Source organism: Aquila chrysaetos, chromosome 6 (assembly GCF_900496995.4).
Source record: "Aquila chrysaetos chrysaetos chromosome 6, bAquChr1.4, whole genome shotgun sequence".
NCBI lineage: Eukaryota > Metazoa > Chordata > Aves > Accipitriformes > Accipitridae > Aquila > Aquila chrysaetos.
The window spans coordinates 9,824,661-9,851,063 of NC_044009.1; the positions used below are offsets into that span (position 1 = coordinate 9,824,661).

The window sequence follows — 26,403 nt, forward strand, 5'->3', positions numbered from 1 at the left end:
ATATTTTCAAAAATCCGTTTAGATTTTAATTCTTCCATCACTGAGATTTCTTCTCCCTCCACGCTGCCTCACTTTATTGATGATATAAAATCATCAGATGTTACTGAAGTTAATTTTTTGCTTTCCTTCAGGACACTTCCTTTCCAGTTGGGGAAATCAGAGAGGGAATGAAAAGGTTAACTACACTAAACTTAATGTTATCTGTTTACAAAATAACCTTTCATATTCAGTTTCTGTGTTTTTTAAATGAACTATCTAAAACACTATTAAATCTTTGGATTAGTTAAAGCATATGGAATGTTTTAAAAGGCAAGTATTTTAAAGAGGAAAATTTTGCAGCTTTGCAAGATGTGCTGCATTATAGTAGTTATCTGATTGAATCAATTCAGGTCTCATTCATTTTAAGAAACATTCAGCTGCTTCCTTCAGCAGTATTTCATAGTGAATACCAATCTTGCAGTCAACACCTTAAGGGTCTTGTAAAAAAGGTATGGTTCAATCTCAAAAGACTTTAAAAGGATTTATTTAATCAATGGAAAATAGACAGCGAATCCCTTTTTTTCTTGGATTTGGTATCTAATTAATTCCACTTGCAAAACTCAAGTTACTCGAGTAACTAACTAACTTAAATGAGTTTTGTTACCACAAAAGGTATTTTATGAAATACCTGTAAAAGGTTAATTTGTGTTTCTCTGACAGTTTCATCCACAACTGTTCCCTTTTATTCTAGAGAAGGCTGGGAACACATGAGAAAGCCTACGACTCAAACGACATACCTGCACAAGCACCATAGTGCAAATCCCAAGCCACAGTAAGGGTCAAGGCAGATGGCAATCTGACGTGAAGGGTACAACTCACACTGTAGCTTTATAGAGCGACATAAGGCACTTGTAGCTGCATGTGACATCTGTAAGAGGAAAACAGGCACTCTCAGGGACTTTTTAAAAAAAAGGGTATCACATGTAATAACTGACAGAAACGTTTCTTGTAGAAGACGTGGCAACACGTAGCGGTTTGGTTTTTTTTTTTTAAGCACCTTTAAAACAGGAAAGGGATACGAGCCCAAAATTTCACATGTACTTTTCTTGCTAGTGGCAAGTGATATCTGTCATGACATCGAATGATGCCAAATAACATCTGACATCTCTATGATAAATTGCAAGAGAAAACATTCATGAACTTTATAACAAACACTCTCCATTTAGTCCCCTTGGTGATTCCTCACATAGAGGCAGTAAGACTCAATGCTTCCAAAAAGTGCACCAAGAAATTCTGATGTCATGCAAATGTAAAAATAAGCTTTCTGAACACTAAGATGGTCCACTTACATATTTGTATTTCTTCTCTGGCAGAAGGAACCAATATGGAATATGCCTATATATAAGGAAACAAAGTATAATAATCTCTCTCTTGTTACTCTACCTTAACTCCTGCTAATATACCAGTAGTAGACACACTGAAGTCCAAGTATGCCAACATATCTGGAGATGTAGGTCTGAAAATACTAGCCAGCTTCTTCTTAGGCATATCATCTATTTAAAATAAATAAAAAGAGTACCATATTATTATTTTGGAAAAAGAGCACAGGACAAAAATGTATCATTACAGCATTAACACCAGATGCTTTCTATAGTTCCTGGACAGCTACTTTGATGCAATGCAAGATACATGCATTCAACTAGGCAGTTATGGTATAACAAAATAAATAAATCAAACACTTCAAAGCATTTACATTTTGGCTAGTGGGCAAACATTCTGTACCTGTATCCAAAATAGTGGGCCATGTTTTAATATCTACAGCTGTTGCAGCTTCCTTGGACTTCAGCAGTTTCATTATCGCTTGCGTGGTCAGTATACATGCAGACTTACTGACCTGTAAAAGACACAGCATTGAAAACATTTATAAAACTAGTGAATGAATGCTCAAGTGATTTCATATCTGTCCAGATGAGATAACCAGTAAGCTGAATAGATCAAGAAAAACATTGGAAACAAAGCAAAATAAATCACAGCAATAGAAAGAATATTTTAAAACAAGTTTCTGAAAGAAGCATTTATTGACTCAGCCACAGGACACTGATTTTTTTTTCCTAGCTTATTTTACATTGACTGCGGCAAAGCAATTTATCAGGCTGCATCAATCATCCTACACCCACCAAAAGCATTAGGAGAGGAATGTCTTGTACATACCTCTACAATCATTTTGACAGTGGGCAGAGTAGTAGCAAGATTCTGTGGATGAGGTGGGCGAACGGTGATAGGTATACAGCCGGCATATAAGCAGCCATAGAAAGTTGCTATCAAGTCTACTCCTGTAAAGGGTGTTTGTGAAATAAAGAATTATCAGAACAAAAGGCCAAACTCTTTCACCAAAATCAAACTACACACTGATTTATTTTGTTAAGATGTAAGGATCTGTCACAAAGGTCTCTTCAAATCAACAGGCTGTTCCTGGCCATGCCCAATTCTATAAGGTTAAAATATTTTGCATATGAGAGTTAGCAAAAATTATTCAAACCCTACAAACTTTAAATTTGTAGAGATATATTTTCATGGACAGGTAGTAGAAAATAACAAAAATAAAAAACCAAGGTATTGTAGGTTATGAAGATGATGACTCAGATTATTTCAAAAAGCATACATTTGTTTTGCACAATTATCACTCTGAAATATGCAGTCATCCTACTTATACGAGGTAATACTTTTTTCCTGAGGTACTCCTGTAAAAACATACTAGTAATGCAAGTCCAGGGTCTGTTCTAGAGACAGCCATTCAGGAAAGAAAGGGTGTTCATACACTGACATCCCTAATCTAGCTTTCAATGAATACACAGGCAGTTTTATTCCATTCTCTGAGGCTGAAAATTGAGACTCTTTCATGTGGTTTAAATCAAACTACTCCTGCAGAACTGCCCAGACATCTGGAGCAATTAGATGAAATGTTTGGTAAATGTAGTTTGCCACTTAGGAGAAGCAACTTAATAATAAAGTGACATAAAGGAAGTCTCTTCCTTGAAATACTAAGTCACTGCCACATACCACTATATTAAATGTTCTATCTTGGCAAGAGTTGTTTCTTCTCTTGTGATGTCTGACTTTGATTTTTTGCTGTCTGTATTGCCTTACCTGGAGGATAAACCAGGGCCACGTGGTCACCAACATTCAGTCGTCCTTTCTCTATCAGTGCGACTGCCACTCTCTCTGCTCTCTTGTGCAACTGTATGCATGATGCAGTGCTAGCTACAGTGCCCTGCACAAAAAAGACACAACATCAGAAAACTTTATTCAGTTTCAAACTGTCCTCTACCAAGTACATGCTGCAGACACAATATTTCATTGTCCTTATTTTAACGATACAGCAAACTTTTAAAGAGTCTGTCTCGGTGTTTTGGAAACCATGCTGCTGGAGAATGCTAGAGAATTTTATACGTATTATTTTGAACATCAGACATTGAAGCAGCTTCTAAATGTATTTGGTACCACAAAAAGAGTTATCTCACAAATATTTGAAATTTCACAGTCCAAGGGAGAAAACACAGTAGTAGTAGTAGCATAACTGTTTTAACAGCAAGTGAAGCACTGCATCAGCTTTACCCTGCCACACACAGCCAAACCTCTAGATGCTTTTGCAATCAGCAGTCTTAAAAGTGCAAAGGGAACTCCGCTGATTTCTTTGGTATAGATACTCTTTTAAAGGGTCAGAGAGGCAACCTGAGCTGTGGCTGGTGTGCAGTCACTTCTGCTTCAGTGCATCTACTGAAAGTGTCTTTCCCACAACTATGCATCTGGAAAGTCTTCACATGGAAGCAGCTGTATCTTTGCATTGCTTAGGCAGTCACAAAGCCATGGGGATTCCAAAAAGCTTAGTCCAGTTTTTGATGTGAAGACAGAAAACATCCTTTTGCTATCCAGCGTAGGAAGCAATGCCTTAGCCTCAAGCCTGTGAGGTTGGGATGTATCTGGTTTTCCAAGACTACAATCCGATTCAAGAAAAACTGGTCAGACAACCACCTCAGAGGAAAACTAACAGTCAGAGACTGAATGAAGCCTCCCACTACACAGATAAGGATTATCACAGCAAATGTCTGCTATACAAATATTCAGTTTCAAGTACAAGACTGCCACATGTAATCCTCACCCCAAGCGCACAGCTGTCTGATCCAAGGCCTAGTTTGATGCAGGATGCCACTGGCACTCTGCTCAGTTTTACTAAGGAAACTGTTGTTAAAGCCTGGGAGCTAAAGTCATGCAAAATAAGAATAGGAAATACTGTGTATTGTTGATACAGGAACTGTAGCAGCTCAAGGACTTGGGAGAAAAATATTGACATGAAAAGGTGTAAAACAAAAGGGGTTCTCATGGAGAGCTGTGAATACACTAACGTTTAGCATTGTAGCTTATTAGTCTCCAGCTATTTAAGACGTGTTCACCAAGAGATAATTTCTTTGTGCCTTCTTTTTTGCAGTTTTGTGTTTCCTTTTTGCAGTCTCCTTGTGGAGAGTAAAAGTTGCCTGAACAAAGTGACCCAGAAAGGGGCTTCTTCATACTAGAAGACTTCCATCAAAGGCCTCTTTGCTCTGAGAGAAGAATAAATAATTTCTGTGGCTCTTAACAATAACCATATTGAAGCAGTTTCTTCTACAGAAGTAGCGTCTCATGAGAAAAGGCAGAACTTTGACACACATCCTAAACCATTTTGCCTGTGTGAATGAGACCCCCAAAGGCAAATCCTTCACTTCCCAAGGACTGCTGCTGGACCTTCTGAAAGCACATTCCCTACCTCAAATGTCTGCGGTACAGCACAGCACAAGGTAGACCCAATTTGTCACTGGGCTGTTATCACTGCAAGGGTAGCTACTGAGTAACAGGCTCAAGCAAAAATTGACCAGCTTTGCCTCCTGGAAAGAAAGAAGGGGAATAAAAAAAGTGCCAGAAGAGCAGTAGGAGAGTCTAAAATATTTGAGTTTTCTGAAATATGCACAGCAGTAGCGCTCCTCAAGCCCAGGGAGGCTGAAATACTGAGGAACATACAAAAGTGCAAGTTTTCTCACATCCCTTTATGAAGTGTTGGATGCACAGGGGCATGTGAATGCTCCAAAATTACTGACAGTCACATGCAGAGTAGAGTGGCTATGAGCAAAAATGATGTATTTACTGAGAAACATGACTGTTGCCTTGTAATATGTCATAAGGGCTCAGACATCCCTTGAATAATATAAGTATATAGACCCTATAAGTACCTAGGGCCTGTACTCCAAAACTGAACCATTTACTTGTTCATGTTTGAGTGACTGTTAAGTGTGACCCTTTTTGGGGGCAGAGCCTAGCCAAGGACAAGCCATCAGTGTCTCCTGAAGGGTGTGCAGTGCTCCTGGAAAATATATTACTCCAAGCTCTTACAAGGGTTCTCTACTTGGGCTTTAGATCTTCTAATTAAAAAAATCCTCCAGCTCTGACTTCCACTTACCCTTGTGCTCAGGGATAAAGACAGAATCGTGGCTCCCATTAATATGACAAAAGTTGTGTTCCAGCAGGAAATGCAATTACTGCAATATTTTAAGCTAGGCAGAATGCATACTGAAATTCCAGATGTAGAAAAATTATGCTGCTTGCTAACTAGCAATTTTTGCCTGCTTCATCAAAATAACCCGAAGCATTTTCAGAAAAGACTTCTAGCTGGAATTTTCTTAGAATCCAAACAATCTTTTACTGATTGCAAGCTCCAAGTATGACCTAAAGTGCATCTCACCTTGGAATTCAACAAAAGGAAGAGGGGATGATCTGGAGTTGTCTGAGCTCGCCACTGAAGAACATCTGCTAAATACAGGAACTGAAACATTAAAAAAGGAGACACTCAGATTCACTTGAAATGCACCATGCTTAGCTTCAGCAGAACACCATAACTGGTCTTCCCTCATTTTGAATAAGCCAATTCAAATATTTAATAATATCAGGACATCAGTGTTACCTTTCTTGCCTGGTCATTATCCTCCAACTGGGTAACATCTCTCCCTGAGGCTTGTGCAATTCTCTTTCCAGCAACAAGGTTTCCTACTATCATTGAAGCAGGACCAACATCTGCATTTTGAAAAACGGTGCAAAATGAGGGATAATAATGTAAGGAACATGTAATAATCTATAATTCAGCCTATAGATTACTATAAATGTCATATGTAACATAGATCTGAAAATATGAAAAGCTAAAACCAAGGATCGTATTGCACAGAAAAAGAGAAAAAATGATAGTATGGTACACTAAAAGTCAAAATCAGTTTATTACTGATTCAGCAAATTGAGATCTGTCTGTACTTCAGTTTTATTACATGAGTTACAGCATGTCTGAGTACCAGCCTTTGCAAGATGGCGAGTACAGGAACAATTTATAACATAGCTACAGAAGCATGAAATTGGTACGTGCTGTACAACCTTGCATTTACCTGGGACTTGAGGCAGATCATAATGCCTTCACTGAGCTCTGGGCTGCTCTGACAACACCACTAGCTATGCCAAGTTATGCAGCTTAAAGCCATCCAACATGCACAGCACTGAGCTGTCACATTGCTTCTGGATCATACTCCATTCAGAACCTCAGCGACAGACATATGGAACTAAGGAACATGCTCTGGTTTACTAACCTGGTTGTTTCTGTCGAGGCTTAGGCAGGTTAGTAACGCAAGTATGTGGACACATCAAGACATTACAAGGGTGCAGAGCACCCTCTAAAAAGCGCTGCTTAGTTTCAGAAATGTGAATTCCTCCGAGTGGAGCCTTTGGCAAAGTGTTGGCTGGCACCAAGGCAAGACAGTAGACGCCCACTTGGTGAATGCTATCAATTGCCTTGATAGAAAGAAAAAAAATACATTTCATGTTATCACCTGGGATGTAGCTAGAGCAAGAATTTGAATTCAAATCAGTTAATAACATTAACATTTTTACTTGCACCACAATTTGCAAATAAAGGGTCCAATTCTGCACTCACTGAACTCATAGAAGTTGTGCCATGACTTCAATGGGAGCAGGAGCAGACCCAGGACTTTGGTTGTGCACTCTATCAAGGGGATGCCACCTGCACATTAGGGATTAGGAAAATCTCTTAAAAGTGGGCAAAAAGTGCAGAGATTTTAAAAAGCCAAAATTATACCACAGCAAATTTAGCACGTATGGCACAATCACAAAAGCGCAGTAGAACATAAAACCACAAAAATAGGGAGGGAAACATCTTGCTGCCTAAAACTTAAGTGTCTATTTTAGCTATGACACTTCTAAAAAGAGAAAGAAAAATATTTTCTCCCACGAAAAACAGCCTTTCTATTACCAGATATTCCCTCCAAAAAGATTACAAAGCTGAAATTAGACAGAAGCCATAATTACACAACTGCCTTACTCTTAAGAGGAATATTCCCGTAAGTCGTTCTCTCTAGCCTTCCCTTCAGTAGTGCTTTCACCAGAGTCTTCTTCCATAATTGCTCTCTCACTTTTTACTTCCTTAGAACCAATTGATTAATTCCAAAATCATCAAATGCAAATCTACCAGAATTTCCCTCCCTCCTGGCCCCACCCCAGGAAACACAATAAAGTAATCAAGGGAAAAAGTTTTTAATGCTTACTGTTGGAGATCTAGAATAAGGATGTTAAGTGACATAAAAAGATTTCAGGGTCTGTTTTGCTACTTGGCACAAAGTAGACCCTTTAACATTTTCAGACTTAACTCTCCTAGCCAGTACGAAATCAGCAGAGATATGTCGAATTAAAACAAACAAAAACTATCATCCTTAGGACTTTAAGAATGCTAGTAGTAGGAAGTTAAAAAACATTCTGAAAGAAAGTCTTACTTTTTACAAAATTCTGTTAACTATCAACCCTGAAATGCATTCCAAAGTCAGCTTATTACAACTCTCTGTAGTTACACTGATAGGGTTTTTCTTATGGAAAAAAGATGCTCTAATATTGTCATTTCGTACATCAGCCTTATTCACCTGGAAAGAGAGAAAGGACAGACTGACTACCTGTAGAACCCTGCTCATCCACTGAAAACTATCCTCCTCTGACGCATCAGGGCGCTGCTCTGCCACAAGCACTATTCGATCATCATGCAAAACGGTCACAGAAAACACTGCTATCCTAAAACGCAAAGGACAGAAGAATGATAGGATGGAACATATGATGAACATAGCATGGTTTATTATAATGTGGAAATGACTGCAACCTTTAATGGTACTGTTTCAACACACACAAGCATTATTCATGCCAGATCATCACAAAATCACAGACAAATTTAGAAGAAATGTAGGTTCATTATTGTAATTTATTTCTGTTGGGGGTCAAGTGAATTTGCAGTCACCAATGTAGCATGTGTTTGACGTAGGTAGGTTCCATACGTGCAGGGATTGTGCAAACCTTGCCTATATAACTCCATCATGCACGTTAAACTTGTTGCACCTACATACAATGTCCCTTCTGAAAGACAACTATGCCGAATTGCAGACCAGCACGTCTATCAATGCTTGTACTGAAAAATACTTACTCCTATTTGTGAATTAAATTAGTTTTAGGCTTGCATCTTCTAGGATAAAATATTAATAATGCCTCAACCAGGTATGTGCCATTATTTTTATCATATGTGAATTGCGCAAGTGATGCAAAAATGAGGAAAGCTCGACTTTCATAGAATAATAGAATGGTTTGGGTTGGAAGGAACCTTTAAAGGCCATCTAGTACAACCCCCCCTGCAATAAGCAGGGACACCTTCAGCTAGATCAGGTTGCTCAGAGCCCCATCCAACCTGACCTTGAATGTTTCCAGGGATGAGGCATCTACCACCTCTCTCAGCAACCTGTTCCCGTGTTTCACTACCCTCACCGTAAAAAATTTCTTATGTCTAGTCCGAATCTACCCTCTTTTAGTTTAATACCATTATACCTTGTCCTATCGCTACAGGCCCTATTAAAAACTCTGTCCCCATCTTTCTTATACGCCCCTTTAGATTATTGAAAGGCCACAAGATCTCCCTGGAGACTTCTCTAGGCTAAACAACCCCAACTCTCTCAGCCTTTCTTCATACGAGAGGTGTTCTATCCCTCTGATCGTTTTTGTGGCCCTCCTCTGGACCCGCTCCAGCAGGTCCATGTCTTACTTGTGCTGAGGACCCCAGAGCTGGACGCAGTACTGCACGTGGGGGGGTCTCACCAGAGCAGAGTAGAGGGGCAGAATTACTTCACTCAACCTGCTGGCCACGCTGCTTCAGATGCAGCCCAGGATATGCTTGGCTTTCTAGGCTGCAAGTGCACATTGCCAGCTTATGTCCAGCTTTTCATCCACCAGTACACCCAAGTCCTTCTCCACAGGGCTGCTCTCAATCCCTTCATCCCCAGCCTGTAGTGATACCAGTGGTTGCCCCGACCCAGGTGCAGGACCTTGCACTTGCCTCATTGAACCTCGTGAGGTTCACATGGGCCCATGTCTAGAGCTTGTCTAGGTCCCTCTGAATGGCATCCTGTACCTCAGGCATGTCAACCACACCAGCTTGGTGTCATCTGCAAATTTGCTGTGGGTGCACTCAATCTCACTATGTCATTGATGATAATATTAAACAGTACTGGTCCCAATAGGGACCCCTGAGGGATGCCACTCATCACTGCTCTCCATCTGGACATTAGGCCATTGACCACTGAAGAGCAATAAGGCTGGTGATACAACACATACTATCTGAGGTCCTTCAGCAGCGTCAACACTCCTAGTTTGTTCTTTAGAATGTGCTGCAAAGTTCTTCCCTAGGCCACTCTGCATGAAAGACTCACGTGGACAAAGGGGAGTTGTGTTTTACATTTGGCATACAAGCTTCATTTGACTGTCTTAAGAGAAGCTTTGAACGAAGTTTTAAACAGACGCTTAAAGATCTATGTAAAAGTAATTTTAAATCTATTATGCATGAAGCAGGGTGTCAACATTCATCTTCCAAGTTAGCAGGGACAGCCAAGTTCTTACCTGGCATATCACAACCTACTGCCACTTTTCCTACAAAATACACATGTAAAAATTCACATGCAGAGGTCCTCTGTTACTTGTTGATCTTTTGCAGGTAGAAAAAGGAGCAAGAAGGTCCAATCAGCAGTGGTGAAGTTTTTAATATACTCACCTTCCCCGATAGACAAACTTCATGGGTTCAACTGCCAATGCGGTGGCTACCACATCATCTGCATTGTGCCTGCGGCCACTAACTGTGATTAGGCCATCCAATTTTCCTACTACAAACACCAAATAGTCCTGAAAAGAAGACAGGAATATAGAAATAGACGGGAAAAACCTCCAGAGTCCTGGCAATACATGCCTGACTAAAGCCAACAATATTCGCAAGATCTGTATGAGCTCACTACCCTGACACAGAATTCTGCTGAATTTGGGGGCATCACTTAAGAGTTGGGAGTCAGGACAAAGCAGGGCCCCAGATGGCTCATTCACACTTACAGGACCCACAAAGCCAAGCAATCCTGTTCTTGTAAAGGGTTGGTCTGAAACAGGCACGCCGGCTGCCGTCACTGGAATGGCCTGAAAGAACATGCAAGTATTCAGACACTCAGAGTATGGATAAGAAAAGTGAAGTTAAAATGCTTTCTGCCTCTGTTTCATTGTAGCTCTACACTCAGTTGAAAAACTACCCAATGACAACAGTTACTATCATGTCAAGTACGAACAACAGTTTTTTGAATAATGAAGAACACACCAATTCTTAACTCTGTGGTAGTGTTCTTTCTTATCTTTTTCTCAGCTACTTGGCCTTCATAACAAGAGTTCACACTGCTTTTTAAAACAGGTTTTATAGCATGCACTCATATAGCACTTAATCAGAAAGTCTTTCTGTTGCTACTATTAACATCCCTGATGAGATACGTACCCAGGCACATCACTTCAATTGCGACAAACGCTACCCTATCAGAACTTTGAGAAAGTTAAGTTTGCTGCAATTACAGGACTGCCTAGAATGGAGAACCAGAGCAAAAGCATTAAGCTCATCAGCAAGTTCCTCTCATCTGCTCCGGTAGTTTCCTTGCCTTTCCCCCACCCCCCAACTCTTCCATTACATTAGGTTTCTTGTTGGCTCTCTCACTAGCTAAGGACAGTGCTGAAAGCTAAGCTGTTTCAAGTGTTGAGGCTTGGCAAGCTGACAGAAAGAGCTTTTTCTGAAAGAGAAGACTATGGTCAGGATTTCTTTCGTCTCTCTGGTAGAACTCCATACTTCAGCCGAGTCTTCAAACTGCTGCCCAGTGTAACACTACTATGTGTGCGACTCCCAAAGGACTCTCTTGCCAGAAAAGGGAAAACATGAAATTGGGGCACCATTGTGAGGAAAAATCTGGGCAGAAAGATCATTCTTGCTTTACTTTGACAAACTACAAGGCTTATGACTGTTATGCTATCATCCTTACTATCTCTTCTTCCGTATACTTAGGAACATAATTTCATATATCCAACAGCAAACTGTTTAGTGTTCTAAGCATTAGAGTAAATCAATGCTGAAGTTCATTTTCAAAAGCACATACTGTTTGCAATACACAAAGGAAGCTTTTCTAAATAATTTATTATGCCTTAAGCAATGCATTTTGATTATATGAAGAAGCTTGCAAATATCAGACCAGATTCTAACTCTACATCCCAAGCTGTGCACCAATAAACTTGAAATGTCTTCAGGTAACTTTACAGAAGACTGCTGTGTTAATACAGAACTAAGATGTATTTAAATGCTAACATAGGCACAACACTGGACAGCAGAATATAGACGCAGCTGATTGACTGCTGATGGTACTTTGTATTTTTGGTTATAAGAGACAGAATTTTGAGTTCTGATAGAGAATGAAGCAAAGTGTATTTGGCCGTGGCTTTTTATAACAAAATAAAAAAGGAAGTTTAAGGAATGTGTAAGTTTATTTGCAAGAAGAAATACCAGAAATGTAATGATGAAACTTTATACTACAAAGAGAAATACAAACCTCGAACACATTCTTGGTGATTCCGAGGAGGCCAAAATATGCCATCCCAGTTGCACCTGAATTCACACATATTTCTCCAACCTCATCAGCTTTACACAGATAAGGAGTCCCATCCACCTTCACAACACACACATTTGCTAAAGGGAGAGGAAGAACACAGAATCACAGCATTGGTATGCTTCAGTAGCTAACACTGAAGTTGCTTTGCCGACAGGCAGATAAAGATTTATCAGCTACAGCAAAAACACAACATGCAAGAGAGCTCTATCTTTTTGACAGCCTATGTAATGTGTTCTCCAAGATTAAAGATGCAAGTCTGCAAATGCAATTTTTTTTTCTTACAGTGCTTCACAGCCTACACATCAGTTGCAATTGAACCCAAACCCGTGGCAATTGCTTTTCAACATGAAGGCAGATGGTTTGATCAAGTACAAACATATATGAGAATAAAGATGAAAAATAAGAAGATACCAATTATAGACATACCATTATTCCTTTTACTTATTGCACACTTTGACATTCATAGTATCATCCCTTAAGTTATGTGAGAAACACATCAGAAATGGAGAGAAAACAAGCCTATTTTATTCTCAGTGTCAGGTCAATGATTTTTCTGCGCTATGCCTCATGTTCTTTTAAAGCAGGCCAGTCTGCCAACTATTATTTAGAGACCACAGACAACTCATCTCACAGAGTTGTCCCTTACTGAACTTAGTACTGTGACTACATATTATCTCTTCCCTATCCTCAGTTTGATGACCTTCTTCAACTCATTAAAAGGATTGTATTTCACAAAGGTCCTACTGCTACCATGCTTACCAATTTTCTTCTAAAATCTCAGAAGTCTTCCTACACTGAAATTGTCTTATTTTTAATCAAGGATATACATACTTGCAAACCAAATACTACACTGAGCTTTGCTCTGGCCACTGGTTATATTTTACTCCTGAAGCCACTGTTTTTTAGAGGTTTCTCTGGCTAAGTGGAGCCCTTGCTTAAGCAGTCTGGATTGGTCCTTTCCTAGTCCGAAAGGGAAAGGAAAAAGGATATGGAGGGAGAAGGCACGATGTAGCAAGGAAGTTTAGCTTAGCACTCAAGATTAATAAAGAAATCAAAATGGCTACCTGGGTAAATACAAAATAAACAGAGCCGTTGAAAAATAACACAGACTATGCCATAAATTAATGTTCTGCCCTTTCCTATTGCATCTGCTTCCAACTCAGATTATCAGAGTACTTTGTTGTCATGCATACTATATTAAAGAAAAGAAAACAACCATGAGACCCCAGAGGTATCAGAAATTTATTTACTTGGTTTATTTCTGGTTTATTTCTATCAGGATCTTTTAAATATTTTGGCAATGTCAGATGGGAAGCCCAGATAAGGCTTACAACAGTCTTCTTGTCCTCCAGTATGAAGGACTGTATTACTTTTTTCTAATTTAGTCAATCTTAAGTGATACACAGATAGCCCTTACTTTTACCGCTGTTCAACTAGCATGAAGAGAAATCATGAATGCAAAGTGGCACATTTCCTTTAACACTAATACATGATAAAGCCAGCTCTGCTGCAAGCATGGACCAAGAATCCTGCCAGTAGAACAGGTTCATAGGCACATTTTCAAATCTCAGAGAAGTCTTCAGTTCTCAGCAACTTAGGTCTGAACAGGAGACACAATAATTCACCCTACCAATAAATCAACCTCTAAATTATCTTGGTTTCATAAAAATTATCTATCAGAACAAGTAGCATTTATTAATAAAATGTTTGGAACTATGCAACGATAACCTTTGGTGACCAAATAAGTAGATGCCACTCAAATTCTGGTACAGGTCCAAGTCCAAATTAGAACAACAGTTTCAGTTGCTGAAAATTATACATATGAACTAGAAGGTTAGAATGAAATTATACAGTATGAACTATCAGTTAGTCGTGCAAAAAATGCATTTTGCAATTTAGGAGGAGAAACTGGAAAAAAAGGCCATTTAAAACTTAATTGTAAATTGAAACAGAATAGAAATAGTTTATTACCACAGGAAATAACTTGAGTTAATCTCAGAACTCCATATGTAACGCTTGAGCAATGATGCAGCGAGAAGTGTTAATAACTGGAGAAAGCACAACAATCTGTAGGCATACACAAATACTACAGTCCTCAACGCATTCACAAACACGGAAAAACCAACAGATTAGCTTATAGTTCTCAAATGATGCTCCATCCATGAAGGCCAAGGACAATCCTATCACCCTGATCCAAGTAAAAAAAAATACTTACCAGTAACCAATGTATGATACAGGTAGTCTACACGTACATTCTAACAGCAGGCATAATTCTGCCCTGCCATGTGATACTGCAAGGTTTTCCTTTTGCAGTATCTGTAGAGCCTGTACTCTTGCTTCTTCTTTTCCTGCTTCATGTGTGACATATAAGAGAGTGCATCTACCACCATTTCAGTCTTTCTCAACAGCATTGCATCTGAAAAAGAATTAGAGAGAAGGGAAAAGCAGATGGGATGGGAATGTACATGTGGACTACACATCACGAAGAATACTGATTACTGGTAAGAAAGCTTGCTTTCTTCAAATGAGTCCACATGTACATTCTTATAGATGGTGACTCTTGGCAGTTAGCCCTGCCATGAGATTTCTGGCAGAGGATGAGAATCCTACTGTGCAAACAAATGACCGCACTGATGCCCTACCAAAGACTGGATTCAGCTTTGGATGTTTCAAGACCAGCACAGCATGAATGCGAGAAGAATGTCAGAGGCCTGCACAGCAGAAGGCTACTACCAAAGGTGCCTGATGAGTGTTAGAAAGTGCTCTCTTGTTCCACTGTCACCATTTCATAGTGGATCCATATGCAACTGATATCCAGTTGGATTCTTACTGTGTGCCAATAGCGAAACTCCAGGATCTTCTTGTAGCAAGTAAGTCTTCCTAAAAGGCCTGGGTCCATGAGAATAAAAACAAGAGGGCCCTCCTTGCACTACAGTCTTTAGTTATAACTTCTGTTCTAGAAGAATGAAGGCTTAGGAAACATACTAAAAGGCTAGGATAAAATGTGCCTATCACCATTGTGGAAAGTATTTGCAGGGTTTCCAGAGAAACCTAGTCTTTGAAGAAAACAGCATATGGGGATGTCCAATGCAAGGACCTGAATCTTTCCCTGCTCTTCTGGGAAGGGCAATAGGCACAAAGCAAGCCAACTTCCTAGATAAGGATGAACAAGAAACTGGACTCTAAAGGTGGTCACACAAGCATCCAAAGCACAACATTCAAATTGGAAGAAAATGTCTCATCAAAGATGTACACATTGCCACAGATCTCCAAGAGAAGAAGTTCTGCAGTGGCAGGCTGTTGTGCCATCCTGTGATAGACTGAAGTCAACTGGAACACACAGAACTGATTACTACGATAAATTCTTAGGACAGAGTGGGAATGAGGTACTGCTATCTCACATTCACAATCTAAGGAGAAAGACTGAAAGCTTCACAAAGTTGTTCTGTAACAACTCCTTTCACAAATCAGGCACTGAGATAAAGGAACCAGATGTCTCTGCAGTGAAGACGCATTGTGATAACTACTAGAACCTGGGCAAATGTTTGCTAAGACATGGACAGAGGAAACAATAACATCCAAGACATCCATAGACTGGACAGAAAGTAAGCATCCTGCCATTTGACAAATTTGAACCATTCTCCTTGAACTTCTGGGAAAGGTACTGAGTACAGTCACAATCCAGAACTTGAAACTGTATATGCATCAATTCATCTTGCAGAAGCCTAAGATCTAGCACCAACCCAAAGTTTTCTGCCTGAGTATAAGAAAGTAGCTGCTGCAGCACTCTTTCTATGAACCACGCTTTGTATAATTAGGAGCTATAGGAATATAGATTTTCTGGATTAGAGAGGGTTACTCTCCTGTCAAAGAAAGAATTTGAGAACGAACCCTGTAAAAGAATAGAAACATTTAGTCGGGAAGTTGCAGGGAGGCAAACTTAAGTTAATACCCCAAGCATCCATATCCAGGTCCAAGCATAAGGTATAATAAGCTTCCAAGATGACAGATGATGCTGCAATCACATCCCAGTTGATGTGAAAGCTGGAGGCACAAAACAGGCAGAAGAAGAGAGGTTTGGTACTCTCCCTACCATCTTTACCAGTCCAATTTGAAAAAATGAACTGAAGATTTTTATAAGCCAAATATTGCTTCTTAGCAATGTCAGTCCCAGACAGAAACCATGCAATATAGCTCAAGGTGGTCAACAGGTGAGGCAAAACATCATCCCTCCAGGAGCTGCAGAGAAGATTCCAGGGGAATGCATACTGGGTTCTCTCAAGAATTCCCATGCTATCTTCGATGGGAAGATTTCTTTGTGGATGCTTGCGCCTCCCTGGTGGCTCTTGTGATTGGCATTCATGACAGATAATGAAAGTGAACAGCCAAGGCAACTGAGGAAAATACAGCATCAAGAGTGGCCTATGGGTTAAACAGTAGTGACATAAGACATGATCCTGGTGCTGAGGGGTCTGTTGAATAAGATCCCCTAAGCAGGTGGGCTTGGTGTCTCAGAACAAATAGCAAGATCTGAAGAAAAGGAGGGTGAAAGTGAACACTTCATCCATGACCTTTTAACCAGCTGGTTCCTGAATAAAGTATGCCAGGGATCTTCAAGAGTAATGAGATCAAAACCATTTGGCTTGACTGAAAAAACCTCAGCGTGACTACTAGTTCTTGGCTAGGAGACTACTGTCACAGCACATTTGACCAAATGAAATTCATGAATGTGAACTCCTATGTCATAAGATGTTCGAAAGACTAGGGCACATAGTCACTTCCAAGACCTCAAATGTATTCATTGGGGATCAGAAGATGGAACAAAGCCTTCAGGGATGGTATCTGACTCAAATTAGCCCTTTGGTGAAAGCATAGCGATCTAAGGAAAGGAAAAAAATACAAAGCCAAAACCAGATAAAGGGCAAGACTCATCAATCAGCAGAGTAATTTAAAAGGGCAACTAACAGGAAAGGAAATGGTGGTATGTTCTCTCCTGTATGCCAAACACCAAGTGAGAATGGACAGAGCACATCCTCCATAAATACTACATAGGAAAAAGCATAAATCTTACAAGGTAAGGCACAAGTATATCCACTGTTAGAATGTACATGCAGACTCATTTGAAAAGAAGTCTTTAATTTCCTTAAGTCATTAATTTCTTTTCATTTGGCACACATCTATAAAAAACTGCTGTCCTTTTTACTTTCTTCCTACTCTGGAAGCTTTTAACAATGTATTTATTTATTTATTTTTAAGAGACAGTCACCGGGAACAAAGTCATCAGATTATTGTCTAGAAAGAACTCTATCACGTATGTTCTGACTTAAGGAACGTACAGTCAAATTTCTGCTAAAAATATACCCTCAGACCTGGAATTTTTACCATTTGGTCAAATTGAAGCTAATCTGCCCCAGCTACTGATAGCCCAATGCTGATCAGAGTTTTAAGAGTTAATCCATTAAGTTGCCCAACTTCTGCTTAACCCACAGCTAGTTTTGCCACCTAACTACTATAATTTAAAATAGCAATAGCCATCAATTACAAGTCAAATCACTTCAAGGCACTAAATGGATACACACTGTTCTCCCCTCACACAATCAGACAAGTCACTCAACGTTTCTTACTAATGTAGAAAGTCATGGTAGTGTTGTCAATTGTCTGTCAATAGCATTCTAAACCAGAAGGGTCCATTAGATTTGCCAGACAATGCTCCAAGGCATTTGACAAAGGAGAAGGAGTTTTGTCAAAGATCCCTCTTCTACCCAATTAAGCATTTCACAAGGACAGGGACATGTTTTTCATTAATGACTTAGATAGAAGAGGAAGGTGAAATTACTTACCCACAAAAATACAGGTAATTCTTCCAACATCATAAGGCAGACTTGAACCTGCCACTGAGCAAATGCACTACAGAAGATTAACCAAGTGGACTTACAGCTGTAATGGTTGCATACAAAGAGTAGCTTAAGGTGCAACACAACTGTAGGCTGCTTTGTGCTTTAGTGTAGTCAGGCACACTCTGCCCAGAGAGCAAGCCTACAGCAAAGCCAGGAGGATCTCCATGTGATAAATTGATCCAAAGAAAGATTTTAATTGATCTTGCATCAAATACCACTTTTTTGAACTCTTTAAAACTGGACCAACATCAAATTCAACCTCCGTTGGTTCACCAAAGGATCCATGACTACCTGAAGAGCACACAAACTTGTTCCCTCCATGTTCCTGTGACTAACCCATGATTTAAGTAGATTGGGAGCACAGCTAAATTTCAGTGGGGTTTCAAGGGGACATCAGTAGTGTGAACAGCTGAACCAGACAGCAGTAACAGTCAATGCCATCTGTATTCTAGTTGAAGTGGAAGAATAACCATTCTGTTGAGACACAGAAGCCAGTCGCAGCTGGCCATCTTCTGGGTCTTTGCAGACAAGTTTAACAACCTGAACATTCAGATGAAGCAATTCAGAAGCCATTAAGCCAGATTAGGTCACCATACTCTTTTTTTTCTCCTGCACTCACATTGAGGCCATACAACAACGCATAGTCATTATCCTTGATGGCTATATTCACATTGGACTACCTTTACAACCTTACTTCCTAGAGTGTTAAGTTGAAGTTATTTTGCTGTAAATTACCTGGCCCACCTATCTTGACTCAGATCTATGATGCTATAAGTATGCTCAAGGATCAAAAGCAGACGAGAGAGATGGTGATATAATGGTAACTGCCAGAGCAAAGAGGACTCAAGGATTTCTCACAGACCCACCCAGATACCACCTGCCTGAGGGTGCCTGGCACACTGAACTCATAAGAGGATCTGCAGAATGCATACAGTTCTATGAACGTACCTAGGAATGTATTAAAACCCTCCTGCTGGCCACAAAGCCTTTGCTCCCAGGAGAACATTTTGAATATCTTGTCTATCTACCCAGAAGGTCAGAACAGAGCTGTTCAATTTTCTGCAGTTAAAATAAGCAGGTCAGACATGAATCCCCACAGGAAGGGCTCCCTTCCCTTTATTTTGGTATGAACTGCAGAGCTTCTGCTCAGTCTTTTATTGGTAGCAGGAAGAAGCTGTGAATGTGAATTTAAGTTCAGTAAGAATAACAGAACCACCAAACTAATTGGTTGCAAAGTGCTTCTGGGAGTAATGAGGAAAATGAAACAAGATCAGTGCCACTTGCTACACGATGGCTGAAATTTTTATCAGCAGACTGGAAAGGTGTCTGCCTCCTCTTGCTCATAATGAGGGCCTTGATGTACAGAGAAGTGGTTGCTGAAATAGCACAAGATGGCTCTCCCCTTCATCTTTACCTTGAGTAAATGCTCTACAGAGAGGAGGGCTTTGGAACCACAGGTCAGCAAGGCATGAGATTCATAACGGGACCAATAACAGCAAAGCCACAGGTGCCAAGGGCATGACCAGAATGAATTACATTCTTTGGTCACTACATAGTAAACCTGAAGGGGTAAGGAGAATTCCAAAAAATCTGTATCTCATCCTCTCCAAGCACACCCAGACCAGGTCAGGACAGGGCCTGAAGCTAGTGGTACCCTCAGACAGACAGTGCCAAGGAACATTATACTACCAACCTAAATGTTGCTATCTTCACTTATGGAGTAGAGGGCACTAAGTGGTCTTTCAGGACACAGATCCCAGTCATTGTCCACAGTTTTAGGTCTGGTTTGGCACCCTAACTTTATTTATCTTCTTCAGAGTGTTCTCCTCTCCAAATAATGCATGACTCAGCAGCCTAGCCTCAAAAGAGAAGAACACGGAAGAGACAAAGTCTCTTTGCTTCAATCCACTTAATGGGCTGGGGAACAATACCCCTATCTACCTACTTTAGGAAGCACAGTGCAAACAGAGGTCATTAAGAAACTGAGGTTAATCCAGGACTGACCAGTTTCCAGGGATATCCAGAGCCTGGGACTATCAGAATGATTGAGATTGGAAGGGACCTCTGGAGGTCATCTGGTCCAACCCCTCAGCTCAAGCAGGGCCACCTAGAGCCAGTTACCCAGGACCATGTCCAGACAGCTTTTCAGTATCTCCAAGGATGGAGACTCCACAACCTCTCTGGGCAACCCATTCCAGTGCTCAGTCACCCTCACAGTAGGAAAAGTTTTTCCTTCTGTTCAGAGGGAAGCTCATGCGTTTCCAGTTGTGTCCACTGGCTCTTGTTCTCTCATGGGACACCACTGAAAAGAGCCTGACTCGGTCTTCTCTATCACCTCCTTTCTGATATTTGTACATGTTGATGAGATCCACCCCCAAGCCTTCTCTTTTCCAGGCTGAACAGTCCCAGCTCTCTCAGCTTCTCCTCATATGCTGAGATGCTCCAGTCCCTTAGTCATCCTTGTGGCCCTTTGCTGGACTCACTTCAGTAGCTCCATCTCTCTCTTGTACTGGGGAGCCCAGAAGTGGACACAGTACTCCAGCTGTGGCCTAACCAGTGCTGAGCAGAGGGGAAGAATTGCCTCCATTGACCTGCTGACAACACTCCTCCTAATGCAGCCCAGTACACCATTAGCCTTCTTTGCCGCAAGGGCACATTGCTGGGTCATGTTCAACTTGGGGGCCACCCTGAACCCCAGGGCCCTTTCTGCAAAGCTGCTCTCCAGACAGTTGGCTCCCAGCATGTCCTGCTGCCCAGCGTTATTCGTTCCCAGGGGGCAGGACTTTGCATTTCTCCTTGTTGAACTTCATGAGGTTCCTGTCAGACCGTTCCCTCAGCCTGTTGAGGTCCCTCTGGATGGCAGCACAACCCTCCGGTGTATCAGCCATTCCTCCAGCTTGGTGTCATCTGCAAACTTGCTGAGGATAAACTCTTCCCCATCATCCAAGTCATTAATGAAGATGCTGAACAGAACTGGAGCCAGTGTTGAGCCCTGGGCTACACAGCTAGTTACTGGCCTCCAGCTACACTTTGTGCCACCAATCACCACCCTCTGGGCCTGGTCGTTCAGCCAGTTTTCAGTCCATTTCTCTGTCTGCTCCTCCAGCCCATACTTCATCAGCTCCTCTGTGAGGATCTAACAGGAGACAGTGTTCAAAACCTGACCAAAGTCAAGGTAGACAATATCCAGTGTGCTCCCCTCATCTTCCAAGCCAGTCACTTCATTGTAGAAGGTGATCAGGTTGGTCAAGCGTGACTTCACCTTGGTGAATCCATGCTTACTACTCCTGATGACTTTCTTGTCCTCCAGGTGCATGAGAAACTGCTTTCCAGAATTAGTTGTTTCCATCACCTTCGCAGAGTTTGAGATGAGGTGACCAGCCCGTAGTTCCCTGGGTTCTCCTTCTTTCCCTTCTTGAAGACAGGAGTGACATTTGCTTTCCTTGAGTCCTCAGGCACTTCTCCCAGTTGCCATAGTCATTGAAAGATTGTTGAGAGTGGCCTCACAATGACATCAGACAGCTCCCTCAGCACTTACGGGTGAATTCCATCAGGGCCCATGGACTTGTGCACGTGCAGTTTGCTTGAGTATTCCTTAACTTATCTCTTCTACCAAGGGTGTGTCTTTCTTGCTGAGGACTTTGGGTTTATCTAGTTTGGAGAAAAGGAGGCTGAGCAGCAACCTCAATGCTCTCTACAGCTTCCTGAGGAGGGGAAGTGGAAAGGGAGGTGCTGAGCTCTTCTCCGTGGTATCCAGTGATAGGACGCATGGGAATGGTTCAAAGCTGTGCTAGGAGGGGTTTAGACTGGACATTAGGAAGGATTTCTTTACCAATAGGGTGGTCAAACACCAGAACAGGCTTTCTAGAGAGATGGTCAATGCCCCAAGCCTGTCAGTGTTTAAGAGGCATTTGGACAATGCCCTTAATAACAAGCTTTTACTTTTGGTCAGCACTGAATTGGTCAGGCAGTTGGACTAGATGATTGCTGTAGGTCCCTTCCAACTGAAATATTCTATTCCATTTTATTTTATTCTAACACATGGACTATCACTCCTGGGTGAAAGACAGTATTTCTTACTACACTTTACATTTTGCTTTGTTCTGCTGTATTTCTTATTACATAGCTGTATGTCAGTCAGCATTAATGCTAACAAGTGAATAATAAAACAACTCTGCAGACCAGCCAAAAGCATCTGCCCATAGCAAAACCTATGGTCATTCAAATTTATTGTGGACTAATCTCTACTGAAACATTGAATAATCTAGTTCAGACAGTACTTAATCATCAGGTGTTTATGTAATGTGTCAAAATGTAAGTCAAAGTACCTTAAAGATATTTATCATTTGATATTTTTATTTATTTCATCAGCACAAGTATAATAGTAAAGATAACTTATGTGGAGTATGGTTAAACCTCCATGAAATGCTTTCCTACCTCCAGGCATAATCTGACCAACATCCTGTACAGTTAACACTGACAACTTCTCTTCTGTATCCACTCTTATCACGCCAAAACTCAGACAATTCATAGATAATACTGCTTTTCCTGGAGGAGGCCCACCCAGTTCTGGAGGTCTGAAAAAAAGAAAGTCAAATCAGATATGAATCAACAGACCAATGGCAGTATGGTCATCAAAAACATTGTGCAAGTCTCTCAGGCTTGTTAAGGTTAAGAGAAATAATGGTTTCTCATTTTAAACAAAAAAGACTTCAAGACTGGTAATATATTTTATCTAGATGAAAAAAGAGCTAGAATAAAACATCACATAGCTTCTTCCCACTCTAAAAAGTTACAGAGAGGATTTAGCTCTATTATGGGCAAAGAATTGTCAAGAATAAGCATTCAAAGGCCAAATTTTCTAAACACCAGGAAAAATTAGGAAGTGTTTGGAGGGCTTGACACTTCTTACTCTGAGCAGAATTGACTGAGGACCAACAACTCCATTTTGTGTAACTGTTCAACTTTCAGGATGGAACAGAGCAAAAGATTCCAGGTGCTGTTGTAAAAAAACCAGTTCTTTTAAGTGCTTTTTTTAAAAATTGGGAAACGTCAGTTCTCCCACCAGAGAAAGTACTCTCCAAAACCTCAAACTTTTTTGTTTCAAGTTTTCTTGAAATTGATTTTCCGAAAAAGAACATTTTGATGGAAACCACTGTCAAAAAATTCCAGCATATTCCATCCATCCATCTATTAATAACTGAAGTATTTCCTTTTTTCAGAGCATCCCTTGCTATCTCCAGAAATCCAGATACAAATATTTTTTTTCTTTCTTTAGCCCCCTGTTTACAAGACATTGTATATAAGCAATTACTTGAAGATTCAGCATCTTCTTCCTCCCAAACAAGTAACAGCCTCAATTCCTGGGGCATTTTATAAATGTCCTCCAGCAACATCAGTGAGGATGAGACCTTGCTTTCCGAAGCAGTAAAACACCCCAACCTTATGGCTGACTACTTTTAGAAAATATTAAACTTTTTAAAGAAAACAAACAAAAATCACCCGTCCTTCAGTGAAGGAGATACCTGAGAGCCTCAGACTTCCCCTGGCTAGGTCTTTGGGCATCTTCATGTGGGTAATGGTCTTTTCTGACCACCATTTTAACACCAGATACATTTCAATAGTCAAGAAATGCTTCAGTTCACTTCTCAGAAAAGAGAATTACCTGCGAATAGCAACAGTTAGCGCCTCTGAAGAACTAGCACAGGGACAGATTACTTCTGGTCTCAAACCTCTGGATTGAAATACATTCAGGAATGCATCACATGAAGATATTGACCCTAAAAAGAACAATCACACAATTGGAAACATTTTGCCAAGGGCAGGAAAGCTTGAGCTGCAGGATTTCAAAGTCTATGCTTACTTTCAGCTCAGCTACACAAATATGGTTGCATCTGTGCACAAAAACAATATACTTTCAAAACTGTCTAAAAGACATTCCAGCCTTTTATTAGATGTTAGATTTGGAGAAAAAACTCCCAGTGGTTAACAACTAATTCACTGAATGAAATTCACAACTGCATACTCTCTTTCTCTGGCAGCACTCCGTAACACTTAACATCATTGAAAGTCCTTCAGTGATCAGAATATTTTGTCACTAAGGGTAACTCTATCTGTCAGCTTCCTATATAGCTCCCATATGAGTGTTTCTTACAGAGGTCACAGAACCAAAGCATTCAGAAATAAACATCAAATGCTTCTGACATATCTTCCCTTCAGTTCAGAACTCCACCTGGCCTTTAGCACTCAGCCCAAAATGCAAGATACCTCATCACCTACAGCTTTGTATTTTACAGTCATGGAATTGCAGCACATAACGCAAACCAGCAAACTTCACTGATTATACTACATCCTAAGTATAATTTCATGTCAATTCATGTAAGAGTACAGCACTGATGAAAAGATAAAGTTAAAAAAAATGAATTTACACAGCTAAATATAGCTAAGAAATGCAAACAGCAATGAAAAAGCAGTGGCATCACTAGCACACAAGTAGTATTTTACTATAGAATGAACAGCCTAACTTTCTAAGCATCAGCTCTGAAAAAGTGCTTACAACAAATATAATCGTAGCGAGACCATTTCAAGATTTCATCTTCCGCCATCACGACTTGCTGACCTCTCATCATGCAACTCCAAGGAATTTGAAATACTATTGATTTTCTGGTGTACGAGAACAGCAAAATTAAGCAACTAAGGTATATTCTTGCCTGTTAAAAAAAAAAACCTCCCAGCCGCTTCCTCAAATTCCTGTAAACCACCACCATATGACTGACAGAAAAAGGCAAGAACCTACCCCACACTCTAGTTAATAGTTGTCATGGTTTTGAGTTAAGGCTCCCATTTTTATGTCCTTGCACATGATTGAGACAAGCCCTAGGGGCACGTACAAATCAGACACACTGCAACTTAAAGATTTTATGTCTACATGTAATACACGAGCAACTACTTCAAAACCATCATTATGATTTACCTGAAATTTTAAAAGCCTTTTTCAAATTACATTCCCAACTATTCTTTATGTAAAGAACAGATTCTTCAGAGCAATTTCTATGCAAGTTTCGCTCTAGTGTCCTTGGCAAAGAAATACTGCTGCTGTCTCTGTTTTGCTGAAGTTGAACTATAGCCAGTGCTGATGAGCTCCTACAGTGCAGACCCAGAGTTCTGTGATTTACAGTGTGCTTTAGTTCACCTTGGACTAACACTCAGAAAATGCATCCATACTCACATGGATTAGCTCCATCTGCCACTATTAACATTCGTAAAGAACTCAGACTGACATCTCTCTGATCCCTCTGAGCCAAAAGTGACCAGTGCATATCACGTGATTTTACTACCGCTACACGGGCTGAAAATAAAAAAATAATTATGGTGCGTGTGCAGAACAAAATAAAGACCAACTATAAAATTATATAAGTATTTTTGTGTATTTACATAAATTTATGAAACCAATTACAAACACAGAAAGCAAATACAAACGCCAAATATTTAACTGCTATGACACATGTATACTCAATGTCTCCAGATGGACTTGATTATAGAATTTAGATGTTTACTATAAATTCAAATACAAATGAGAAACAGTTTCTTTAAAGGTCTATCAGAAGAAGCCATCAATGTGACTCATCAATGAATCCATCAGTACATATAATACTGAAATGGAATACCCAGTTGCTAAAGCTGTGGCTAAGAACATCAGCTGGATAAAAGAGCAGTAGCCTCAGCTAGAGCAGACATTTTATACAAACATTTTTTTAAAATTTGTTTTTAAATCATCCAAAAAGAGATGGGTTAAGTAAAAATACTTTAAGGTTACCTTTGTATAAGCAGACTTTCTGTATCCAGGAAAGTGGATTAACCTTCATTAATGCATAGGGAATACTGATGACATGCATCCTGTTCATAACACTCTACAAGAAAAAATATTAAAAAATAAACTTTCAAGTGGCTCAAAGAATACACAGCACGTACCAATACTTAAAAAAAAAAATCATCACAGCTACAGCTTAACTCTTACATTTAACTGTTAGTGAAAACTATGTGGATAGTCAGTAAAAACAAGCTATGCCTGTGCAGTTTTACTGAAAAAGTAACGCTTTATTCTGAAAAATATAAATATTGAAATATAAAAGTTTGAGAGTTTATGATCTCATTCTGATACCAATACACTACCCCTGAGAGAAGCAACTTGCTGCAGTTTTTTTTAATTCATACAAATACTCACTGTTAATACTCCATGCCAAAGGCCAGCATCTCTTTTGAAATCCAAGACGTTTGTTAGTGTTTCAGCTGAAAGCAAAGGAAAAACTATCAGACTTAAGAAGCATATTTATGAGAATATTTAAGAATTCAAAATTAAAGCAACTATGAAACTTCCAACACCACTAAGAAATCAAAGCTATGTTGCCATGCCTTCTTGTTTATAACAAACAGGCTGCTTAAGCTGAAAGTGTCTTATTTTA

General features: G+C 40.1%; 1 protein-coding gene across 8 annotated transcripts in view; it reads right to left on the minus strand.

Annotated features, from left to right (window-relative positions):
- DIP2A (disco interacting protein 2 homolog A) overlaps positions 1-26,403 on the minus strand; it is a 132,644-nt gene that overhangs the window by 14,476 nt on the left and 91,765 nt on the right. For 3 of the 8 annotated variants that reach the window (XM_030018617.2, XM_030018615.2, XM_030018613.2), the window contains 17 exons: positions 26,166-26,230; positions 25,758-25,851; positions 25,170-25,289; positions 23,607-23,721; positions 22,379-22,518; positions 11,985-12,121; positions 10,465-10,545; positions 10,136-10,263; positions 7,977-8,121; positions 6,636-6,837; positions 5,969-6,078; positions 5,750-5,830; positions 3,127-3,250; positions 2,191-2,312; positions 1,762-1,873; positions 1,423-1,532; positions 777-907 (listed from right to left, as the gene is read on the minus strand). In XM_030018617.2, coding sequence (XP_029874477.1) covers positions 777-907; positions 1,423-1,532; positions 1,762-1,873; positions 2,191-2,312; positions 3,127-3,250; positions 5,750-5,830; positions 5,969-6,078; positions 6,636-6,837; positions 7,977-8,121; positions 10,136-10,263; positions 10,465-10,545; positions 11,985-12,121; positions 22,379-22,518; positions 23,607-23,721; positions 25,170-25,289; positions 25,758-25,851; positions 26,166-26,230 — 2,017 coding nt within the window. Of the gene's footprint in view, positions 1-776; positions 908-1,422; positions 1,533-1,761; positions 1,874-2,190; positions 2,313-3,126; positions 3,251-5,749; positions 5,831-5,968; positions 6,079-6,635; positions 6,838-6,979; positions 7,067-7,976; positions 8,122-10,135; positions 10,264-10,464; positions 10,546-11,984; positions 12,122-22,378; positions 22,519-23,606; positions 23,722-25,169; positions 25,290-25,757; positions 25,852-26,165; positions 26,231-26,403 lie in introns of those variants that run through there. The other 5 variants (XM_030018616.2, XM_030018614.2, XR_003924000.2 and 2 more) reach the window with 4 other exon arrangements.